The sequence below is a fragment of the Eleginops maclovinus genome, chromosome 17 (assembly GCF_036324505.1).
Source record: "Eleginops maclovinus isolate JMC-PN-2008 ecotype Puerto Natales chromosome 17, JC_Emac_rtc_rv5, whole genome shotgun sequence".
NCBI classification, from domain to species: Eukaryota; Metazoa; Chordata; class Actinopteri; order Perciformes; family Eleginopidae; genus Eleginops; species Eleginops maclovinus.
In genome coordinates, this window is record NC_086365.1 from 6,542,868 (window position 1) to 6,565,991 (window position 23,124).

The window sequence follows — 23,124 nt, forward strand, 5'->3', positions numbered from 1 at the left end:
TTCAGACATTGAAGTGTTAAAGGCGTCCTGTTGACCTGAGATGTTATCAGTTATTCACTCATAAACTGTGCAATGTATAAATGATGTGCAGTTAAGATCTACTTTAACACAATGTAGACAAGGAAGCAGAAAGTTCAAAGTACTTTATTTTTCTAAATGTCTTTATTTTGGTTATTTAAACATGTTTACATCGAGGGAAATAAGTACTTTTGTTTTCTCTCGAAAGTGTTCTGCTCAAATTAACTGTTGTGCTTATGAAAATAAATTGTTCACTGAATACATTCATCTCTCTCTCTGTGTGTTTCAGCATGATTATCAGGTTTGATCGTCCACTGTTATATCTTCATGTGTTCAAATACAGCCGTATATCTGGTTGTAAACTGGAATGTGTATCACAACAGGCTCTTGTACTAAAAGCATGATATAGATTTCCAAATATTTTCTATACTTTTTTTTCCCTCTCTTTAAAACTTAATTGCACACAAAATGACAAAACTATTTTCACAATTCCTGGCACACAGTTGAACATTTCTGTATTATTAATTTCTTTAAAACAGGTATTTGTTTGGGTGTTAAGAAGGATTTCTGATCAAGAAACACCATTTTCCAATTAAATCTGAACCTGAAAAGCCCTAAACACTTGTTCTGTTCCAGATTAGACTGATTAAAGTAACTGTGAATTAGATATGTCCCTGAACATGTATGTACATATGTTTACAGGTCCATTTTAAACATTACAGTACAGTGAACAAACAAGGGACATTTAATCATGTAAAGGATGCTATCCTTAATCGATTTCCCTTAAGTTTCCCATAAAATTCAAAGGGTAAGACATGGAGATGAAGAGACACTGGCAGTTATATTTTAGTCACTTCTATGCAAACAAATATTGGCTGTACAAAATGACCCCCAACTCCATCTTCAATAAACTCTGCATCAATGAAAATATAAGATCTGTCTAGTGTATTAATGCTTCAATTGTATACATTATTTTAAAAATCCATGTCTTTAAAGGACATTTAGTATTTAATGTTTAAAAACGGATTAAAAAGAGGGCATTGTATAAACAGCATGTTAATGCTACCTCTTCAAATGTGCAATTCTGCGTTTATGCAATTTTTTCAATGATAATCCAACGTGTTATAACAAAGAGAAATCAGTCACAAGATAAAACTTACACATATTCACAGAAAAAAACAAACAAACTGTAAAACAGGCACCTTCCACACGAGAATGAGTTGAAAAACTGATGGAAAGACGAGTTATAAGTAGATGGCAGATTAAATCATGGAGCCACATTTAAAGATGTAAACAAGATTGAAAAATGCTAGCTGTGATGCAAAACTGAATTTTGCTTTCTTAGTCCCTTATCACTAAATAACCCTAAAGTTTGGCCTGAGGGTGGTGCCAGAGGAAAGGCCATGTTTTGTAATTCAAAATGGTTTACGCTCTGTTGAGTAACATCTCAGACATCGCCATCTTTAGAGCAACGACAGAGTGAAATCAAAAAAAGTATCCATGCAAAAGTCATCCATGTAACATCAGTTATTTTTGCACCAGATGTCTGACCAGATAAGAAAGTGTGTTTTGCTTTCCCTTTTAGTACATGTGCACACAAACTGATATGGAAATAACCCCACAAAAATGGAACCAAGAGGGTTGTTGGATCAGCCAAAGTCTGTGATCAGAATCCTCTTCATCGCTCTCATATCCGTGAGACTTCTGCGTGATGTAAGCTTCCAAACAGCCACGGGAGAAGAGTTGTCAGGAAATGTGGTGGTGTGGAATTAAAACTGGAGGGTCACTCGCAGGCCAACTTGCTGTCAAAGCTCGACAGGCCAATGGCGAAGGCCTGCAGGGCACACATGGGGTAGTTGAAGTCCAGAGTGAAAATGTCTTCGGCCACCCTGCCGAACTGCATGACGATGTAGTCAGCTGGAGATATGGGAAACATCCGGAGAGTTAAACATCAGGGAAAATGTGTGAGGACAACCTTTTTATAAGTGGTGGATACTTACGGTCGTTGTCGTGAACTATCTGGAAGTTTTTGACCGACGCTTGAGTGACGCGGCCGTGGAAGTTGAGCACGTAGGACTGGGTGTCGTCGTTCCACACGGGGGCTTTATTGTGCAGCTCGATCAGGTTGTCCAGGGAGTGATTCTGCCACCTGCTCAGAAGGCTCTCTTGCTCCTGTAACACATCATATTCAGGTTTTTATTCATTCAATTGATGCTCTTATTTAAAATGCATATTCCGGGAGCATCGGACTCACGTTTTGAGGTCGCACAGGGACTCTATCGAAGTTCATGTTCATGCCCGGAATGATTACGGTCATCTTACGTGGTCCTTTGAATCCCAGCACGTTGGTCTCCTGCCAAGCGGAACAGAGAGTGAGACAGTTTCACTTTAATATTATGAATGAGCATGGGTCTGCATTTTACTCACGTAGCAGATAGCAGCCAGCTCCTGTCGAGTGTTGCTCTCTTCCAGCAGCGTCCCGGGGTGTTTGCAGGGATTGGTGCCGTTGTCATACACCGTGAATTTGGTGCCCATGAGGTTGGACCTGATAGAATACAACAAAAAAATGTACACCATTTTGAGTCACGTGCAGTGGCAATGTGCTTCTTAAAACCAGCCAGTCATAACAAGGTCTCTGACTAAAACCTTTGAAGCTTTATTCAGCTTTGAAATATTCATATTTTTGGGCATTTAGCCTTTCTTTAACAACATTTTCCGATTCAATCAAAAAACTCCATTCAAATTGAGGATTTTTTGAGGATTTAAATATATTTTTTAGCTTTCAAAACATAACCTGAAGCTTTGAATATAAGAAATGACACATGGTACAGCATATAACTTAAAGGCTTCTATTCACGCTTTGTACAGTTTAATAACAGCATTGCAAAGACGTGCTAAGTGTCTGAAATCTGAGCTCAAATGTAGTTTAAAGTGCCATCTCATGCAGCTATTTCTAACGGATCAAAAAAAAAAACGCAATAAAAACGCAACAAAACAATATGCCCAGGAGGATTTTAGGCAGATTTCAGTTTGATCTTTTGACATGTTTTGGGTAGGTTATCAGCAAATGACAGAGACAATATGTTCCTCAGTGGACACAATAAATTTTACCTCAGTTTTCCTATGAAGCTCTCCCCCTCTCTCGACAGATCAGTCGCATCCACTGAAATAAGATAGTTGGATGTCTTACTCTTCTTTCTCTTCCTTCCTGCCAGCAAAAAGACCTGGAAAGAGAGATATTTATATCTTTATTATCTTTACTTTATTCTAAAATCATCTTCATCATTGATTACTCGTAGTTGCTTTTGAGTATTTGGCTACTCACTCTTTTGCCATCCTCTCTCTCCATGTGCATGAAGTAGGTGGGGTAGAGGCCGCGGTCCATGCCCTTCTTGTCCCGGGTTATTCGACATTTAACAGTAACTCCACGCGGAGCCGGAAGAAGGACAAACTCCTCCAGGTTGGCCACATCGAGTGCGCTCTCTGCTGTGGGTGACCCGGAGCTCACCTCCTGGGAACACAGAGTGCCTTAGTTCAAAAAACAGCATTTTTAGACTGTGTTTTACTGTTATGTGGTATTGTGTAATCTATGCCGGGAGGGTGTATTTTTTGCTCACTGGAATGTCCTTGCCACTGGCGGCAGAGGCCGGTCTGGTGTCTGCGTTGGGGGACAGAGAGCGCGTTCGTTCTCCCTCCTCGTCGTCGTCATGCTCGCTGTCTTCATCGAATTTCATACTGCCAGAAAGACCTGGTGAGAAAGAGGGCAGAGATGTGAGAGGCTCCTGTTTTTACACAAATCCACACAATACAGAAGAGGGAAATCAATCCCAGACACTCTGTGTTTATTTCCTTCTAGGAAAGAATCTCTTTCTTTTCTCCCCAGGGGTTTCTGCCGTTCAAAAGTGTCCCCCGAGGTAGATCTCACTGCTTTTTTGATTCATCTATCGTCTTGGATAGCTGATGCCACACCAAAGTATAGGTTGAAGCTAAAAAAAAGTGCAGTTACATTATTTCAAGTCTTTAACAGCAAAGGAGGAAAGTGGATAAAGCCTTGCGTATCTAACTGATCCATCTTTCAACTGCTTTCTATCAAACAGTTTGTTGGAGCTATAAATTGCATTTTTTTGTTTATAATGAATATATTATTATTATTATTATTATTATTATTTAGTCTTGTTGTTTAAGTGAGGCAAATTTGTTTCTATGCTTTTATTTTGAAGGCATGTTTGGGCCCTGGGTGATTAGGGCACCTGGTGTAATTGTGTATATATTGGAGACAGGTGGTGGTGGGTGCACAGCACAAGAAGGATAGTTTTTTACCAGTCAGATTGATTCAAGCTAACCGGAGAGCCATAGAAAAAACGCTCAAGAAAAGGAACGATTGGAAATGATGCTCTTTGTTAAGATACTGGATCATGCAAATGAACTCACAGTGACTTGGTTGGACATTTTTCCCAGCGTAAGATTCCCTATCTGATGCCTCTGTGGTAGATTACTTTTAAATTAATTTTCTTTTATAGATTTCTAGGATAATACTTACTACAAAGTAAAAAACTATGTGCCTTCTGGTGAACAATTAAGTTAAAGCAGCAACGTTTAAAGCTTGAGCTTATCATTATGAAGTTAATGTTGATTGCATAATAATAGCAATAGAATGAAACCACCATTAGAGGTTAGATTGGTTCCCGATAAGCCTTGCTTTTACTATTCAATTCTGTCTGCCACCAGGTATGCCTCCTCAGGAAATAAAGGCTTGGTTTAGCTCACAAAGGGATAAGTGTAAAGGTTTTCCCGTACAAAATTGGTAGCAATCTCCAGTCACTGAAGAGTATCAATGAGTAATCCTCGCAGGTAGATTTCAGTGTTTCCTGTGCTGTGGGGGGGTAAAGTTCAAACTTTTCAATTTCCGAATTAAAGCTCTGCTCATCATTCACCTACCGAAAGGTCACATTCTGCTCATGGCTTCAATACCTGTCACAAACAATGCATCTTTTTTCTCAGTTACTGCAAGGTTGACATTAAGATGAGTAGATGACCCGTAGCTTGCACCACCGCTCTGTGCAGTCGTGCAGATGTAAAATGACTCACTGAGGCCGGCCTGCACAGCTTGAGACCTCTGTCTCCTTATTGATAATAGGACTTATCGGCCTGGACACAACTATTGCCCTCAGCTGTAGTCCACTTTCATGTGCTGTCAGAGGATGACAGAGGTCCACGGGTATGGAAAGAACTCAGTAAGCAGTGTTGAGTCTGTGTTGAATATGTCAAATTATGACATCTGATTTGAAATGCTCGACAAAAAATGTGGCTGGGGTGAACTAATAGAACATGTTGCAGAAGTGTCCCTTATACCTGATATCCAATCTTTAGCTGTGAAATGATCACATGATATTAATTCTAGCAAACCAGCGTGCTTCTTCACACAGCCAGAGCATTTTATATTTGGCACACAGAAGAGCCATCCTGCCACCTGGGCCAACATGTCCTGAGCACTGGCCTGTATGCATATTGAACAACAATAATGATGTGACAGCAACAGAGCCACACACGATGTTTCTACTGGGGTATTTACAAAAGCTGGACCTAAGAAGTGCAGCTATCCCTGAGAGAAAGCAAGTAGCGTTATGAAATACAGAAAGCAAATGCTGGCTTCGCTCTAACAGGGAAAATAGAGCTCACCAAAACATGTTGTGTGAGACTGCGAAATCACTGAATAACATCAAAAAAGATAGATCACCAAGTCAGAAATACCTTGATTGAATGAGTTGGTCAAACATGAATATTCCACAGACCTTGTAATTCCTCCATTTCCTCAGGGGTAGGGTGTATAAAAGGGGAACAGGGAGCCAAAAATACCTGATCTCCGTTCTGAGGACATATTCCCCCCGCTTCACTGAGCTGACATTAACAATGAGACCTTTAATTATACAGAAGGACGATTTTCTACTGTGGCATCACGTCACAGTAAAGCAAAAAAACATGATAAATAGAGTGGTGCCAGAACCTGGACTCAATTGTGGCTCTGCAATGCCGACATTATGGCACTATTGGAGCTATTTGAAACTAATATGCTTTAAATAAAAGATAACAAATGCGGCGGTTCTCTATCCTGCCTCCTAAATGGTGAAACGAGCTCCCCATTGATATTGGAAGTCTACATGTCTTCCGAAAAACCCACCTGTTCACTACACCTTGGCCAAATGAAAACACATTTCTATTTCTGTAAGTAGCACTTAGAGAGGTTTGTCTTATTTGAAGCGACTGCAGTAGCACTTAAAATTAGTATTCGTGCTGTTTCTGGGTTTGTCTGATCATGGTTGAATGCACTTATTGTAGGTGGCTTTGGATGAAAGCCAAATTAAATGTAATGTGATGAAAATATGTTTTATGCTCCAAGGTAGCAGGTAGATTATAAGAGAACACTTCTTCCATAAAGTGCATGCCGGCTGGCTGCTAATGTGTGTGGAACGTATCTATAGTGATGCCATAGATGAGCATTGCAGTGTGAACGATGCCCCGGCCTATTATTAAATGACCCATTTCTCACTGCCTCGCCATCAATCACACCACTGTCTTCTCCATTATTCCACACTGCAGCGGGGGGGGGGGGGGGGTGATTAAAATTCTTTGGGGATGTATTAAAGGATCCGACTTTGCTTAACAGCAGCTGCTAATCTGGAGTGATTTGGAAGAACAACTACATTAGCTACACAGAGTGGATTGTGAAACAGCATCAGGGGACTCCACAGCATCAGGGAGGAAGACAAATAATGCAGCAGGCGTGCTCATGAACCCAAATTTGTTTCTTGACTGAAGACGTATGTCCCCTGAGCGCAGGATACAAGTCAATCAGTGGGCTTTGTGGATTTAAAATGTCTTAATAAGAAAGTGTGTGCCTTAATAAGGATTTACAGAGTAAACAAAATTCATATTTAAGCCTAATTTCCCATCAATTACTCAAACATGTCAGACATTTGAAGCTTTATTCCAAATTATGCGAGTACATAATTCTTTTTAAGGTATATCTTCACAAATAAAAAACAATGAGTACTTCCTGTTCAAAAGCTAACCTAGCTTTCCCAGGACTCACCTTGTTTCTGCAGTAACTCATGGATATCTGTTTTTGGCTGCAGCAGCGTCTCAGTGTCTCCATCTCTCTCAGGCTCTTCTGCGACAGGGGACTGGGACTGGGACTGGGACTGGGGCTGGGACTGGGACTGGCTCACTGACAGGATGTTCATTCCCAGATCAGGAGCTTCAGAGCCCAGGAAAGCTGCCGGGCCATCGATACCTACAGGAGATGAGCGCAGTCACTTGTTATATGAGTTGTAAATGTGGTAATTACACAGAAGTCTCCTGTTTTCCCCAAGTCTGCAATGAAGTTTTACCAATTACTGCATTATACATACACTTGTGTAGTTTAATGCTACTCATTACCTATTGAGTCTTGGTCCAAGTCTTTTCTCCATGCTTTTTTGTTGTTTTTTGTTTGTTTTGTAAGGGAGCTGTATGTGTGTACATCACACCATGTTGTGCTGTGTTTCTGCCTTGGTTAAATTTAAATTTGATCACAAAAAATGTATCCAATAGTGGGGTGATAATTATTTAAGTATCATATTATTTTTAATGACATGACCTAACAAAAAAACCATGGTGTTAAACAGAATTATAATACTAAAGAAGAACTACATGTATTTTCCCCACCATCCATGATGACATCGTTGGTAATGTTGACCTGTGACTCCACCAGAGGGGCCTGCTCCTCCCCACGCCGTGTCCTGGAGCGCCGGGGCCGGCCCTCGGTGTTGGGCTGCACCATCAGAGGCTCCTGGCGCTTCCTCCGCTGCTTCTGCTCCAGCAGGGCCCTCTGTGGACCGGACACAAGAGCAGCAACAGTGTGAAAACCTCAGTCAAATGTGAAGGCTAAAGGAGTGGAAAACAGCCACATGCATATATACATCAGGCTTCTATTCAGAAGGTAATTTCAGTATGCATGATGAGCTCCAACCTGGGCCTCTCAAGAGGTACTGCAGATGACCAGGACGACAACATTAACATGAGGACAGCTGAGGCTAATGGGGATTATTTGTATCATTTCCAGAGTGTCCTTCCAGTTACATATTCTACTTTGAGACGAAGTGTTGCGGCAACAGACCAACACTGCCATTTAACTGCGAGAAAAACCCAATCTAAGCTGAATAAGTAATCAAGTCACACCCTCTGGAGTGTTTTTGTGAATCTCCTGGTGCTACATCCTCTCTGTTAGGCAGCAGGATAACATAATGGAATAAGGGACTCAAAGCAGGAATATTTTACACAATAGAAATGGCAACCTCGCGAGGTATAGAAAAAGCAGAATTTGCTTTACCTAAATCACAAGATTGCAACCCACACTGCATGGAAGATAGGAACTCACAATACAGATTATGTGATTGCAGGATGACTCACACAACAAGAAAATAACCTTAAGAGGGAAGAAAGAAAGGAAGGGGTTAAAAAATTGACAACGATCATTCCAAGAGATGAATACCTCTGAATGGGTTCACTGAGTAGCTAAAATACTGGGTTTTTGTTTGGTTTTAGACTGTATTCTATATTAAAATGAACAGTTTTGTTAATTGAATCGTTCAGGGAATACAAAAATATGCATTACCAACTTAATGCTGCAAGCTGTGCTATGTATTTGGTGAAGAGATGAGGCAGATCCAACAATTCTCTGATTTAGCATAACACAGCTTTGCATTAGGTGTTGTGGTAAAGAGGATACTGATATACGCTGAAGTTACAGTTAATGCATCCTGGTCATGCTGTATCCCCTGCACCGCCCCCAGGCCCCAGTGTTTGTGGTCAGAGCAGCTGATGGATTACACAACACATTAATTAGTGCGTCAAATACAGTCCTGTTTAGTGAAGCTGTGTGGCGAGGCCCTTGTCTTGTATTTACCAAACCAAAAAGCTTTCATAACTCATCAGTCACTGAGAAAATGGGTTTGAAAAAATGTGGGTCGCATCAGTTCAACCAAAGCATCATCTGCTCTACAGTGGTGACTTATGAGTGAAAATATGAATAAGTGTCAAGTTTTTTACATAAAAGCAACATAAATAACAGAAGGGGGAAAAAATGTAAAAGGTACAAGTGAAAGGTGATTTTTAAGCAAAGAAAATGCACAAATGAGCTTTAAAATTCGTTATCATTTCCAAAGACTCTGCTTTAAAAGGACCAGGATTTGCATTCTCACTTCATGGCTAAAAATAAAGGCCACAAATGCATAAAATATAAAGCAGAAGGATCATAATAACTGTTAGTGTTAAATAAGCATGTGAACATATAGCCAAATATCAAAATGGTAATAGGAGAAAAACACACTACTGCTGATGATGAGGATGATGACGATGACATTTAATGACCCGATGAAACTTCCTTCACTTTTAATTAAGTAAAACTGCATGCGAATCAAATGAAAATGAGAGTGAAGTAATGTCCAAGGACTTCAGTTTAATTTTCACCTGCGTGTTCAGCCTTCACTCTTGACTTATTCTTCATTAAATCAACCTGATTGCATCGCCTTCCCTTTCTAGCTGCTATTTTAAGCCGACCCATTGTAATATTGCATTCTTTTGTAAAGACTTGGTATTTTGAGACCAGGATGTGAGTTCATTTTGGCTCCAACAGTCTTTCCTGTAGCAGCCAAAACACGAGATAAATAATAAAGTAAATAAAGTATATATATTTCAGGAGACAAACTGTACAAATGTGTGTCTTTTCAAAGATTATGAAAACAAAAGTCAGAAATTTCATTTGGTTTCTTTTTCTATCAAGAACAAGCATCCAAACTGTTATTCTCAGAACGATTCAAAAGGAAATATATCAGAAAAATAATTATAAGAAGTTACCAACCCGTTCCATTGACATCCTTAACAAGTGTGATTCAAATAAACCGGTTCTTTAGAGACAAAACATCACAAGTCCCGTTCGTCTTGAGGTCAGATGTAACTATGTTCTCCCCCAAAGAGCAGCACTCCTGCTAGGCATGACTCCCTGTCCCTCACCCCTCTCCTGGATCTGGAGTGTGACAGCTGAAAAACCGACAGCCTCCTCTGCACTTTGTGCTCTTCTGACAGAGAAAAGGTCTGTCTCTCAGGCGAGTTTGTGTGTGAGTGTGTGCGCCACCACCGAATAACTGAATCAGCCGTCATTAGTGCTCCAGCAGGAGGGAGAGAAATAGAGAGAGAAAAAGGGGAGGGGGGTGCGCTCAAAGTGAGATACAGTAACAACCACAGTGCTCCTAATATTATTCTCTGATTATTTAAGATTATTATTTCAAATAGTATGGAAAATGAAGCAGGAACACAGTCAACCTTTAATGTTTACATTTGTTTTTTTACTTGTATTTATTCTTATTATTCGATGGGTAGCTGTCACAAAGTCCATTTTTCTTTACTATGTTTATTTAAATGTATTTTTATGTCAATCATTTTCTTTAAATGTATCTTTTATTTTTAGTTCATTCTAAAATGGATTAAGTGCCAAAAAAGTAAATGTCCCCCCAGATAAATCAAGTGTTCTCAATCTGATTCTTCAAATGGGGTTTGTAAACACCCTGGCCCCTCCTCCCTGACTCAACAAGGGTTAGGATGCTGGAAAAGGGATGAAAGCCAACCCCAGATTCACTCTGGTTTTGGGTCGAGCTTTGTCAGCTTTGCGTTTCACCTCGCTGTATTTGCATTTTTCTGTGGTGTGCTCATTTTAGTTGCCTTTTGCCAACACCTGGTTTGCTTTGTTTTTGTAGAGGTTACAGGTTTAGACAGCACCACACACTTCCATAAGATTAGGGAAGACTGAGAGGGATTTTTTGTATTTATTGTTTTATGGAAAAGCGTACTACTCTGGCCTTTAATATTTATCTCCATAACCTGAATGTGATCCCCCTCTGGGCATACGAGCATGTGTGTTTGTCCTCATGGTATGTTACGTAAGAACAGAAGACTAAAGTGAGGTTGTAATGACAGCATAACTGAGCCACAGTGACACACACACACACACACACACACACACACACACACACACACACACACACACACACACACACACACACACACACACACACACACACACACACACACACACACACACACACACTTAAAGCCAGGCGCCTGCACTAAATCATTCCCTCTCTTTGAACTCACCAATCTGTCCCTCTCATTCGTGTCTGCCTAATGTGTGAGATAGTGGAGAAAGGCTTCCAGCTTAAATCAAAGCTCCCCCCAGCTCTTCAGCAAGGTTTGGGATAAAGCATCTTACAGGGACTCGGGGGGGGGGGGGACAGAAGAAGGGCGATGTCAGGTTATGTGGGGGGATAAAAGGAAACAAATTCAGACAGTGCATTAAAATTCCAAGTAACCGGGCAGGTGAAAAACAGGATGTTTCCGAACCTTACGAACATTAATCGCTAAATTGCACACCACCGCGGGGATAACGAAGCTGCTACTGCCAACAGCAGGCACCCCTGGGTGACACCTCAGTGGCAGAACACAGGGTCATCTCAGGACTCCGATTTTACCGGTTCCATGCTAAATCTCTACAGGTGCTTACAAATACGACAGGTTAGCTTTCAAAAACACCATCCATGTGTGAGAGGAGCCAAGGGCTTAATCAGACTAAAGGTGCTGCTTTATGGCTGTGAACTACACAAGATGCTCTTTGGTGTGGTACAATGACAAAGGATAACAAAAAGTTCAAGGTTTTCCAAAAATCTTTTGCCGCTAAAAAAGGAAAACAGTTGTTTTGTTGTATTTGATGGTACCGTTACATTGCTGCTAAAATGCCCTGTAAACACAGTGTGCTTTTCGTTGTGTGTGGTAAGCTGGATAGCAAACAGCATTTAAACCGCAATGAAAGTGGTGTTTTTGAAAGGCCACAAATAGGGCTTGAAGCAAAACATTTTTTTGATACATTTTGTTATGAATTTCAAAATGTTATCAAACTTTTTTTTCCAAGGTCCATTTTGACTTTCGGACTTTTAAATGCTCGTAAACAGTGCTAGGCAACTGGAAACTGTGGAGAAATACAGCTTTTTTTAACAGAATGAAAGCACATGCAAAAATATAAACATCTTTGGAATGTTTCAATTTTGTTCCTACCTGTTTTTCCAGCTTCTGTTGCATTAGACTGGCACTGTCTTCTTCAATGCCACTGTAGAGAAATAGAAATACTTTTTTGTTATAAAGAGTTCATTATTTCACACACATTAATCTCTAAAAGCATCTTCACTGAATATGTTTTTCCCTATGATCACAGTAGAGGTCACCACTGCTGTCAAACTAAAAAGGCAATAAACAATATGTTGAGCCCTTAGTTGAGATAAGTGACAGTAGACGAAAATATGACAACTCTCCTGGCAAAAGTGACCTTTTTAGCTTTTTGGTGAAACAAAGCCTGACTGATCTCTGAGAAAAAATGTCAGAAAGATTAAAGAAAGCATTTTTTGACAGAGAAAAAGGGAGTAAGAACCTTGAAGTCTATGTACTCTGGGACTTCACCCCAGACACCTGTCTGATGGGACTGGGCCCATGTTGCTTAGCTACAGTGAGGAGAGAGACAGGCAGCAGCAGATTTAACTTTTGAAGTCTTAGTCAGAGAGGCCAGCCTCTCTGTCACACACTGACTGATGCAACGCATAGGTTGCTATCTCATGGATGTATAAAGAGAATGAGGTCAGAGGGAAGTACGGATACAGCGTTGGAGGCGGGCCCCCGTTCATTCCTAGGAAAGTTGCTCTGAATTGCATGAAGTCGATATATAAAATACATGAATAAAAGTCAAAGTGCAATGTGAGATCAGAACAGTTCAATTACAAGCAGCATCAAAAAGAAATGTTTTCAGCCTGGATTTAAAAGTAGTAAGAGTTGTAGCGGCCCTGCAGGGTTCTGGGAGTTTGTTCCAGGGTTTAAGAGTACAGAATGATCTCCATTAGGTAAACTCATCTGATACTGCTCAACCCCCCATGTGTATTTCCCTCCATCATATCTTTTCCTGAGCGCTTGTGTGTAAGTGATGACACACACTGCATAACAAGTCCTAATACTGACTGGCATCACAGCTCATCTTGGAAGGACAGTCACAGAATGTCATAAGGTGACGAACACCAGAAACCCATTTATGTCAAGATGAACACAAGGTCTTTAATTCCCCTTCTTTGAAGCCAGCATGGGCTTGAGTCCGGATCTGTCAACTTGACATCAAAATGAGTCATCTTGCACCAACATCTCATGTCAGCTCTCCAAGTATCCCTCACCGTTGATTTTGGCAACAGATGGGTCCCCGGGGACGCCATGTTCTTGCAACAGGGAGAAGAGTAAGAAAACAGAACGCTAGTAGTTTTTAATTACACTTATGGGACTGTCATTCAAAACGGTGAGGAAAGAGACTTGAGGGAAGTCACCACAGCTTTTTGTGTATGCTGCAGAAGCCTGACAAGGTGGTTATTGGGAAACTTACAACAGAGTTTGTGGAACCACTGAGGCCATTTTGTCGGAATAGTGTGATTAAACGTTTTTATAGTAGCTTTGACATAGCATACTGTAGCATAGCATGTTTTCCGGTCAAAAATGTGACACATGGTAGCGAATAATGAGGCCCATTTAGCATCTTTGACATGCCGTAAAGCAGTTGGCCATGTGTCAAAAATGTTGTGAGGTGTCAAACAAATAATGATGATGATTATAATATGTTGCAACATCAACAAAGAGAAAATGTAAGAAACGACGATACAAACATTTAAAAATGTTAACACTCACAGAAGACAAAATTACATTGGACTGGATTTAGCTCCATATTTCATTTGAGGACTGGTGCACAAAGAGTGTTTTCAGCCTTGGAGCCCCTGCATCTCCAACAATTTATTTTCACTGCTCAGGTCACAGCTGGGGCGAGAGTTACTGTTCCTAGCCAGCCAAAAGATGTCGGTTTATAGCAGAGAAATACGGTAGATCCCTAATTTTTAGGGTTAACTGCAGAATAATGTGTCGGCTGCCCCTAAAAACACCTAACGTACGGCAGAAAAAAGTTATTTGTTTTGCCCTTTTGCAAACTGAATATAGTGTTTAGACAATCTAAAATTAGCCCAAAAAACTGTTAACCCTGTGATTCAAGTCATAAATTGGGAGAAGAACGTGTGTGTGTGTGTGTGTGTGTGTGTGTGTGTGTGTGTGTGTGTGTGTGTGTGTGTGTGTGTGTGTGTGTGTTGCTTTCTACCTGGCTGTTGAGTTAGAGGAGAAGCTGGCAGAGCTCGAGGGTCTTCGGGGGAAATGGCAATTTGGCACCAAGGCAGCAGATAGCACAGCACATGGGTAAAATAAGAGGATGAAAGAAGTTCAGCAGTAAGTTAATAAAAAAAACATCTTAGAACACAAACAATATCCCATATACAGTATCTATAAAGTTGTAAACATTCAATTGTAGCTAGAATGAAAAAAGAAAGCAACAGCAGGCTACTGACATAGGTTACTGTTTAGGGCAGTAGCTATCTACACCCAAAAAACTGAAAGGTTGACTTTAATCAAATGTATTACGTCAACAGATTTCACATAATTGTATCAGGTTAGTTGAACGCAATAATATTAAGTTTAAATATAAAATATTAGGTTCAACTTAATATTATTGCTTTCAACTAACCTGATACAGTTATGAGTAATTTGTTGACATAATACATTTAATTAAAGTCAACATTACAGTTTTTTCAGTCGATTTGGGCAGCAGTGGCTCGTTCTGGGACTTAGCTTGGAAACTGGTCACAGGTTCGAGTCTGGATGGTTGCAGGTTCGAGTCCCAGTACAAACCAAAAAGAAAATTGGTCATGTTTGTGCATGTGTGAAAACGGAATTACGCCTCGCATCAATAAGGTTTCTCTTTTCCCTTTATCAAACAAGCTGATGATGAAGACAGTCAAAGAACAGGTGCAACGTAAAATAAAAGGACACCATCCTCCAGAGTATTATCATAAACACTTCAATCTGTTGAGGGGTTTAGAGAATGTCCTCTACCACACACTTCCAGAGAGTCTCATCCCAGCTGTGAGTGATCAATGTTTCATTAGTCCGTCACATCTTGGGTGACAGGAGAAGGATGAGCCCCTGTTGTCCCTTCCTTGCGTGTCAGGCGACCGTAACCATGGAGATTTGAGCTCCTTCAACAGTGCACCTCTACCAGCATTGATTAAAAAAAAAAAACCTGGGGCCAGTTCTGGGGCTTCACATAATTGGAAGTCTTAGCACTGTGTCTTAAAGATTTAGAGAGCGACAGATGGAGAGGTGTGACTTCTGTTCAGCTGCAAATTAAAATCATCATATTTGTTCAAAGGACCAGATGCGTTTGAAAGGCCAAAATTATACTGAGAATTTTTTTTCCAATGCTTTAAATAATGAAGTGGTGATAACTGTGTAACTGCTGTTGATTCAGGGTGCAAAAATAGGAAAAGTCGAACAGTATGTTTCCTTTCAGACCAGAGAGGTACAAGTTAGAGACACTGCACGCTTTAACCGGAGGGACAATCTTATCGGAACACTCCATTTAGTCTGTTGTTCATTTTAATTAAAAGCCTTCCACTTTGCCACTTCAGAAAGGAATTTGAATTAGCATAAGGTAATGTCTTTCACAGGCCATTCAGCTTCCAACTAAGAGTGGATACAGAATAAAAGGAGGTCCGGTTAGATTAAACGCTTCATTTCCTGCAGGGTTTACATACGTTACTAATGTAAGACTGATTTAAAATTAATAATCACAAATCTGAACTGAATGTCCGGAAAATAGCTAAAGGAAAATGAGAATAAATGCATGTTTTCAAACCACTGCCTTTATGCGATTTTTAGGTTAGTTGGTTGATAGAGGGAGGCAGTAGGTAGCGCCAATTCAGTACAAAGAGGTGTGTCCTACCTTTCCAGTGTGATAAAACAACGCTGCATTGGTTTAGAATCATTAGGTTACATGACATACAAGCTATTGAGAAGAAGAGTTTTTAATTTTGCAGATTTTCACATAAAGAAATTCATATAAAAAAGAGAAGTAGTAACATCCAATTAAAAGAGGAGTGTATATTAGGTCAGAGTTATTGAAAATAACATTGGTTTTGTGTCATTGAAGAAATAATTTATTCATGATCCCTAAGTGAAACACTGTGGTTAAAAGCAATGGATCAGAAAAAGGGTCTGTTGAATATCCAACCGCAAATCAACTTTGCTACGGTAAATAGCCTGCCAAACATTTCCTAACACAATGATCAAAGTCTAGCAGAACCCTCAACAAACTGGATCACTAATGTAGGAAAATATGGATACATAGGCCCTAAGGTCAACCTTGACTCACATATTGCTAAGAGGACAGCAACAGCCACATCAGCTGTTTCTGTGATCACTTGGATATTCTCCACACAGCCTTAGTTTCATCAGTGTTCCAATTAAGCAGCCAATAACATAAGGGGAAAAAAGCCCCAGCTTGGATACACACACGCAAATCACCAACTCTGGTTACAGCTCTGAATAAGTAACGACATGGTGGCAGAAACATGAGCGAGAGCACATCTTTGACTGCAGGTCAGCCATCAGCTGGACACGGGGAGGGAGCAGGCACTGGAAGAAACATTAAAATAGTGCTGACATCTCGGTCTGGCATAGGCAATTTTCAATCCAGATATACAGTTTGGAGAACTGGAGAAGTGTTTGTGTGTATTTGAGGAGGAGCCAGTTTTGCTACTCGAACAAATAAACTGTAGCCTAAGTCTTGGGAAGCACACAAGACAAGAAAAAGTGCTTGACTTTTTATTTAATATATAATCCTCTGCTGCTCTAACGTGGTACATTTCCCCACTGCGGGAGAAATACAGACTTTCTGATTCAGATTCTAAAGAACTATAAACAACTGACTAAAGCTACAAGTAAGGGTGTAAATCTATCACGGTTCGATTCAATTTTGTACATATCTGGGTCACAATTTCTTAAAATACCACTTCCAGATGTTTAAAACAAGTCCTGATTCCAAATTGATTCTCAAAATAATATAGATAAGGGGGATTTTTTATATTCCTATAAGGTTATATTAACAGAACCACAAGGCAAACCTAGCAAAAAAGCCTTTTTTAAACACACTTTGTACTAAAATATTTGTTGTACTACACTACTCTCTGTGAATTAAAGAATAACATGTTCAAGTTAAACAACAAAATAAAACAAAGTCTGCCTGTTGGTAGGATTACATTATTTGCTAACACGATTTTGTGTGTAGAATAACTGTACATCAGTGGCAGTATCAAGCTTGTAATGTGGAAAAAAAAGCTTTTAAAATCGTGGGAAGTTGTGAATCAATTTAAATTTCCTCCTGGCTCCAGTACCAAAGTAATATATGTGTCTGTATGCAGCTACCTGTATGACCAGCGACTGTAGACAGGCTGAGATCCAACAGGCTGAGTTCCAACATTCCTTATAGTGTCCATGGATGCGGCTGCAGGAATGCTAGTCTCGTTGCTCTCCTATCTACAGTATCACAAAAATCCTTCTTCACACTGGAGCTCAGAGTTACTGTGCAGTTCTACAAGCTAACAGTCAGCACGCCGGCTCCAAGATCTCTGCTATTATGTCCCTGACAAAGAGCAGCTATGTCCCACCCAGGGGAGTGACAGCTACCGGCGCTGAGGCAGACTGAGGTCGGAGGCTTGGAGCCGTTACCATGACTTCACACCTTAGGCTACCCACAAGGATTCAGCTAGGGATAGGGATGGAAGTGAAGGGCGTTAATGCGAGTGTCACATCTGAATGTTCTATTAATTCAAGCAAAGTCTTCCCAGTAACTGTATATTTATTTCTAAAGAATACTTTCTGTTGCAGCTCATTTCCTGTGACTCATAAAGCGGGGACTGCATATATCAAACTACTGACACACATCTCAGTTTTTTATTGCAATAGCGGGAATTTATTTAACCTTAAAATAGCCCAAATATGTCTTCTAAAAAATAATGCCTCTTCAACATTACTGGGTGTTCAACTGTCAGCATGTGAGTAACATATTCCAGTCTGTGTTCCGCAAAATAATATTGAAAAAACACATACCTTTAAAAAAATAAATAAATAAATGTAGCTTAATAAACTGAAACATATTTTAGGGTGGTGATTTTAATCTTGTCGCTAGGAAACAAGACCCTCCTAATTATTGCTTATTAAAGAAAATGAGGAGAGAAAATGAAGATTATGTTTGTGCTCATTTGTGATCATGTTAGTCCTGAGAGACAGCAGGAAAATGACTTATAGGTCGGCTGATGATGAGCAGGGGGATCATTCACCAGAGGGAGTAATTATTCAGCTCAAAACAAAAGATGGAAATAAGCTACAGGAGTTGATAATAATACCATTTCCCTTGGGGGGGGGACACTCCTACAATGATGCTTTACATTGTATTGGCAGCTTTGAGGAAATGTCAGCTACTGCCCATCAAGTTTTTGAATCTTATAATGGTGAAAGATCATAGATTCATTGGGAACAAACAGCAGAAACTATAACTTAAGTAATATGTATGCAGCACTGCAGCATACTCCAAGGATAAGTGTGTCCGTTTCAAATACCAGGGAGGTTTTTTCAGTGTCTGAGAGATTGAGCAACAGATACTGTGGCCAGCTGGGCCATACTGAAAGTGTGTGGAATCCACTAAACAACCACAGTTACTCACAACTCAACCACAAGCCACGGATGTAGTTGCAAAGTTCAACCAACATCGCTGTGAAGAATTATTTTAAATTGGCTGAATTATAATGAAAATGGTATGATGGTCAAAGATGAGGACTGAATACATTTTCATAAGTTCATCTTGGAATAGTATGCCTTTCCCTGAGGTCCTTGTGGTGGAGAAAATCTGCAGTGACACATTGTATAATAATAAAAAGTGAACCAGAAGCAGAGAAAAGGCCCCTTCATTCAACTGTCTTAAAATGTTGCTCACTTCAACTGCTGAGTGAGCCATCAGTGAACTTTATAACACAAACTATCTGAGCTACGGAGCAGTGTGCATCACAGCATGTGTGCTGATAAGGAATGAATCCATTGCCTTTCACATTTCTGAACTGACACAGTTTTCCTTGTGTTAAATCACATTGTTAGTTCAGGGAAAACGTAGTAGAAGTAGTTTCTAACTCATGGACTAGCTGATACTGCAGGCATCAAAATGTTAGAACAAAGACAATGAATGTTCAAAGAGAAAACAAACCACATATTTGTTTGTGGTGCAGGCAATTCAAATATGTCCACATCACTGTGACTATAATAAGCAATGTTTTTATATTGTGTGCCTATGCCTTGTATAACAGCCGTTATCTCAAAACTGAAAAAGTCAAATATTCAGACTGGAACAGTAACAGGAAAGGGTGGGAGCTGCTTTGATTTGTATCTCCTGGCACAAGGAAAGCAGACCTCTGCTTCAGTTCTTCGGATGGTGTTTAGTAGTCCATCATGTACACACATAAGATCCATTTTCCCAACACCTGTTTGCATAACCAGCAGAGAAGTGTAGGAAGCACTATGGTTCATACTGTATGTAAACGACTGACACTGGCTATCGGGCTTTGGCTACATGTTTCAATCCATATTTCCATATGTCAAATCTATTTTCTGCATTTATGCTACTGACTGCCTTACTTATTTACTTTATTATTACGTCTGTGAAGCTTATTTTGGGTTGTAAGGACATACTACTCTGCAGGAATGCTTTGACACATATGAGACCGAGGCTACAAGGCAGGCTCCAACATGACATGTAATCCTTTTTCCTTTTTTTGTCTCTGGCTTCAAAGAAGGCAAACCTAGTCAGTATCTGAGTGTCTCCCACAATATGATCTATGTCTAAGATGCATAAGACCTGATACATCGTAAATAAACAGAGAAGGGTGGATTCCAACTAAAGCTATTCCACATGCCCAAACTCAATGCAACCCTACATATTCATGGAGGTGGGATGTAATTGTTTTTTCCTAAATTATATCAACGGAAATAGCGAAGAAAATTGCTCAACAAAAAAGACTTCATTGAGGTTGTTAGCTCACTGTTAATGGAGTCTTTCTTTCCAAATAGGATTTAGAACTGGCTGTTGGACATGTGTTTGCCAGCGAGCAAACCTAAACTCTATCAGAGCACGTCGTGTTAGCGGTGATGTAGCTGTATTATTAATTTATTTCGTTTTCCATGGTTATGCAAATTGTAAAGCGTTTTTTTTGCTGTGACACTCAAGACTGTTAACTCGCTTACTAGGCTTGACAATATATAAGTAACATATATCCTCAAAAAAAGTGAAATTACACTGCCATCTATGCCTATATATCAGCTGTGGGTTGTTATAGCTAGCTTGTTACCATTAGAAGCTAACGTTAGCTGCCTCAGCCTCCACTGTATGCAATGGAGCCTTTATAAAAGTTGTGGGCGACAGTCAAGTTTTTTCGGGTAAAAGAAAACTGTAACGACACCAGTTAGCTTTTCGTTTCACAGTTGGTCAAACAGAACCGATACTAACATGAAGAACATGCAAGGTATGTTTTATTTTACCTTATGCTGTAGTAACTCATGTTTATTCACGGTTGCTAAGGAATATCCTCGTGCTGCAGAATACTTTTGTGGACGCGGTTCAGAAGATCTCTGTTACTCGGTCCTTAGTTACCGAGCAGACGAAGGACGGGCGTTCCTATTGGTCGACCGATTACTAACGTAGGTGATGATTGGATGAAAAAAAAGGGTGGAGAGCTTTTATAAATAGAGTCTATGGTGGAGAGCTTTTGATTGTTTATGTTTTCAACCTGGAAATATGTTATCGCTTCAATGTAAAGGTTACAATAAGAACACATATTGTACAGAAACTGGGATTAAAAACGGTCGTTAAGGATTTGCTACAGTAACCATGACAACAAGTAGACTCGGGTTTAAGACATAAATACTTTATGTTACAAACGTTGATGTCATTCCTTTCTGAAATGGCCACGCATATTTAATTAAACACTATTCAATTACAAGATACAGCCTAAGAGATGGCTTAATAAACTAATACTTAAGTTTGCTATTTGGACCTATACATTTATTCTATATATTTCATGCAACACATTTGAAAGAGAAAAATGGGGTTTAAGTTTAAAAGCATCACAAATAATCACAGACAGCCGAGTTCAACCATGGTTTTATTCCAAAGGTGACATGGTTGTATAGGGTTAGATCAATACTAGGCATGTGATATCATATACAGTTCATAGGTGCAAGACCTTTTTCCTCAACTCTGCTATTCAAATTGAGAAGCATAATAAAAAAAAAATAATAGCTTGTATTGCAAAATGTCAGAATTATGTTTGAATATAAAGGCAGTCACTAATTTGCAACATAGTATATAAAAACAAAGTACAATTGGGATGAGTCTCAATAAATAGGAAAAGATCACAACTTAGATATTGCATTTTAGATTTGCCCATTATTTAATTTGTACGATAACTAGCAGGGTTATGAGTGGGTGGGTGACAGAGTTATTTAATAATATCCATGGTTTATCATAAGGATGTACAAACAAAAAAAGTAGTCCAATGAATAATCAATGTCTTTTTCTCATCATTGCCTTATCCTATTCTGACCAAATCATCACATCAGCTATGATTTAACACATCTGAGTCAGAGATATGGCCCCTTTCTTTTAACCTCAACATCAGACCCTTCCTCCTCCTCCATGTCACTTTCACCCCATAATCCCTCTCTGGTGTGTCAGCCACTAACATTTCAGGTGGCTGAATACATGGTGGTGTACATGGCTGAGCCTGTAGCAAGTGTGGAGCGGGCGAGGAGGGATGAATACTCCCTTGTTGAATTACTTTTGGAGTGTCAACATCAGGTGGTGGACTGACACTGCCGACATCAGTAGTGCTGCACGTTTTGGAGGCCGGTGTTTTATCACCATCTGCTGGAATACTGCATTTCTCAGTCACTTGAATAGAAGGATTTTCAGGTTGGTCCAGACATCTACTAGAGGAGGCAGCACCATTGGAAAGACTCTTCACATTCCTTTTTCTTAATGTTGAGGTTTTCTGTTTCTTTGGTGTGTCAGAGTACTGTGCACATGAAGCTGTCCTTTTGATTTGGCATGCTCCCTGTGGTTGATTTCCCGTTTCACACACATCGGTAGACCCTGAAGATTTCTTTGTGTGTGTACTCCTTTGTTGATATATTGGTCTCTTGACCTTTTATGAAACGATAATGAGGGGAATTGGCACACACTCTTTTTCTTGGACAGCTGACTGGAATTGTCAAGAATGCTTGTGGCTGAGAGGCACTTTTTTCGTCCGCCTCTTCTCACTGGGGGTGCAGCTGCAACTGAACCCTCAAATTCTGGTCTTACCTAGAAATATTAGAGTAAACAAACAGGGGGAAAAACATGGGGTCACATATCAAAGTTATATTTACGCAATAAAACTCCCAAGAAAGGTCAGGTTTATCCGCAGACCCTTTCAGCTAAAACACATTAATCTCACAAGCCAAGTAGTGTTTGAAATGGATGAACCACTTACCCAAGAATTTAGAGATGAACTGTGCTGTGTCTCTGTGAAAAACTCTTTGGGATTGAGTGCCGCTCGGACTTCAGGTTCATTTTGGAGTCTGGCTCCACGCACAGGATGCTCCAGGAACGACAAGGGAGGCTTATCTGTCTTTTTGGCTTTACGGGGCATTAATAATGATCATTTCTGAAAAACTGGTGGAATGACAACATCACTTAATTAATGTTATTGTGTGGTTTAAATATCATACACATACCCATGTTTACGGTTTAGAAGTCAACATTTAGCTGTGTACCTTTGAAAGTTCTCATTCTAGCACGAAATTGTACTTACCTAAATGTTATGCTTCGCGCTAGACATAGTTATAATTTTAAAACAAAAAATCCATGCATAAAACGTTAGTTATTCCATTGTTGTTGTCTACTATGAAATTCTCTTGTTTTCCGTCTTCTCGTTACTTACTATTTCCTGGTTTGCAGCAACGTGGTTTCTGATTGGCGGAGGAGGCCATATGGTACTTTGGTCTGGCTGCTATTGGTACACATTTATGCCACGT

General features: G+C 39.9%; 2 protein-coding genes across 4 annotated transcripts; both read right to left on the bottom strand.

Annotated features, from left to right (window-relative positions):
* Positions 1-128: 128 nt before the first annotated feature.
* tulp3 (TUB like protein 3) lies at positions 129-20,688 on the bottom strand. Of its 3 annotated transcripts, none has more exons than XM_063905002.1 (12): positions 20,590-20,688; positions 14,273-14,314; positions 12,160-12,211; positions 7,723-7,885; positions 7,109-7,309; positions 3,636-3,766; positions 3,344-3,529; positions 3,130-3,242; positions 2,446-2,563; positions 2,273-2,371; positions 2,019-2,190; positions 129-1,935 (listed from the first exon to the last, which is right to left on the bottom strand). In XM_063905002.1, exons 1-12 carry the CDS (start codon positions 20,607-20,609, stop codon positions 1,802-1,804), a joined length of 1,431 nt encoding a protein of 476 aa, XP_063761072.1. In that variant the 5' UTR covers positions 20,610-20,688; the 3' UTR covers positions 129-1,801. The 3 variants fall into 3 exon arrangements, with proteins under 3 accessions (XP_063761072.1, XP_063761071.1, XP_063761073.1); XM_063905001.1 differs by lacking the exon at positions 20,590-20,688 and adding an exon at positions 17,431-17,795; XM_063905003.1 differs by lacking the exons at positions 12,160-12,211; positions 14,273-14,314; positions 20,590-20,688 and adding an exon at positions 9,917-10,171.
* A 507-nt stretch (positions 20,689-21,195) lies between these two features.
* Positions 21,196-23,041, bottom strand: rhno1 (RAD9-HUS1-RAD1 interacting nuclear orphan 1). The gene is given in 4 exon segments (XM_063905139.1): positions 21,196-22,154; positions 22,157-22,411; positions 22,581-22,762; positions 22,902-23,041. Coding segments are annotated over 3 exon segments (903 nt in total). The 5' UTR covers positions 22,740-22,762; positions 22,902-23,041; the 3' UTR covers positions 21,196-21,665.
* Between the last annotated feature and the right edge of the window lie 83 nt (positions 23,042-23,124).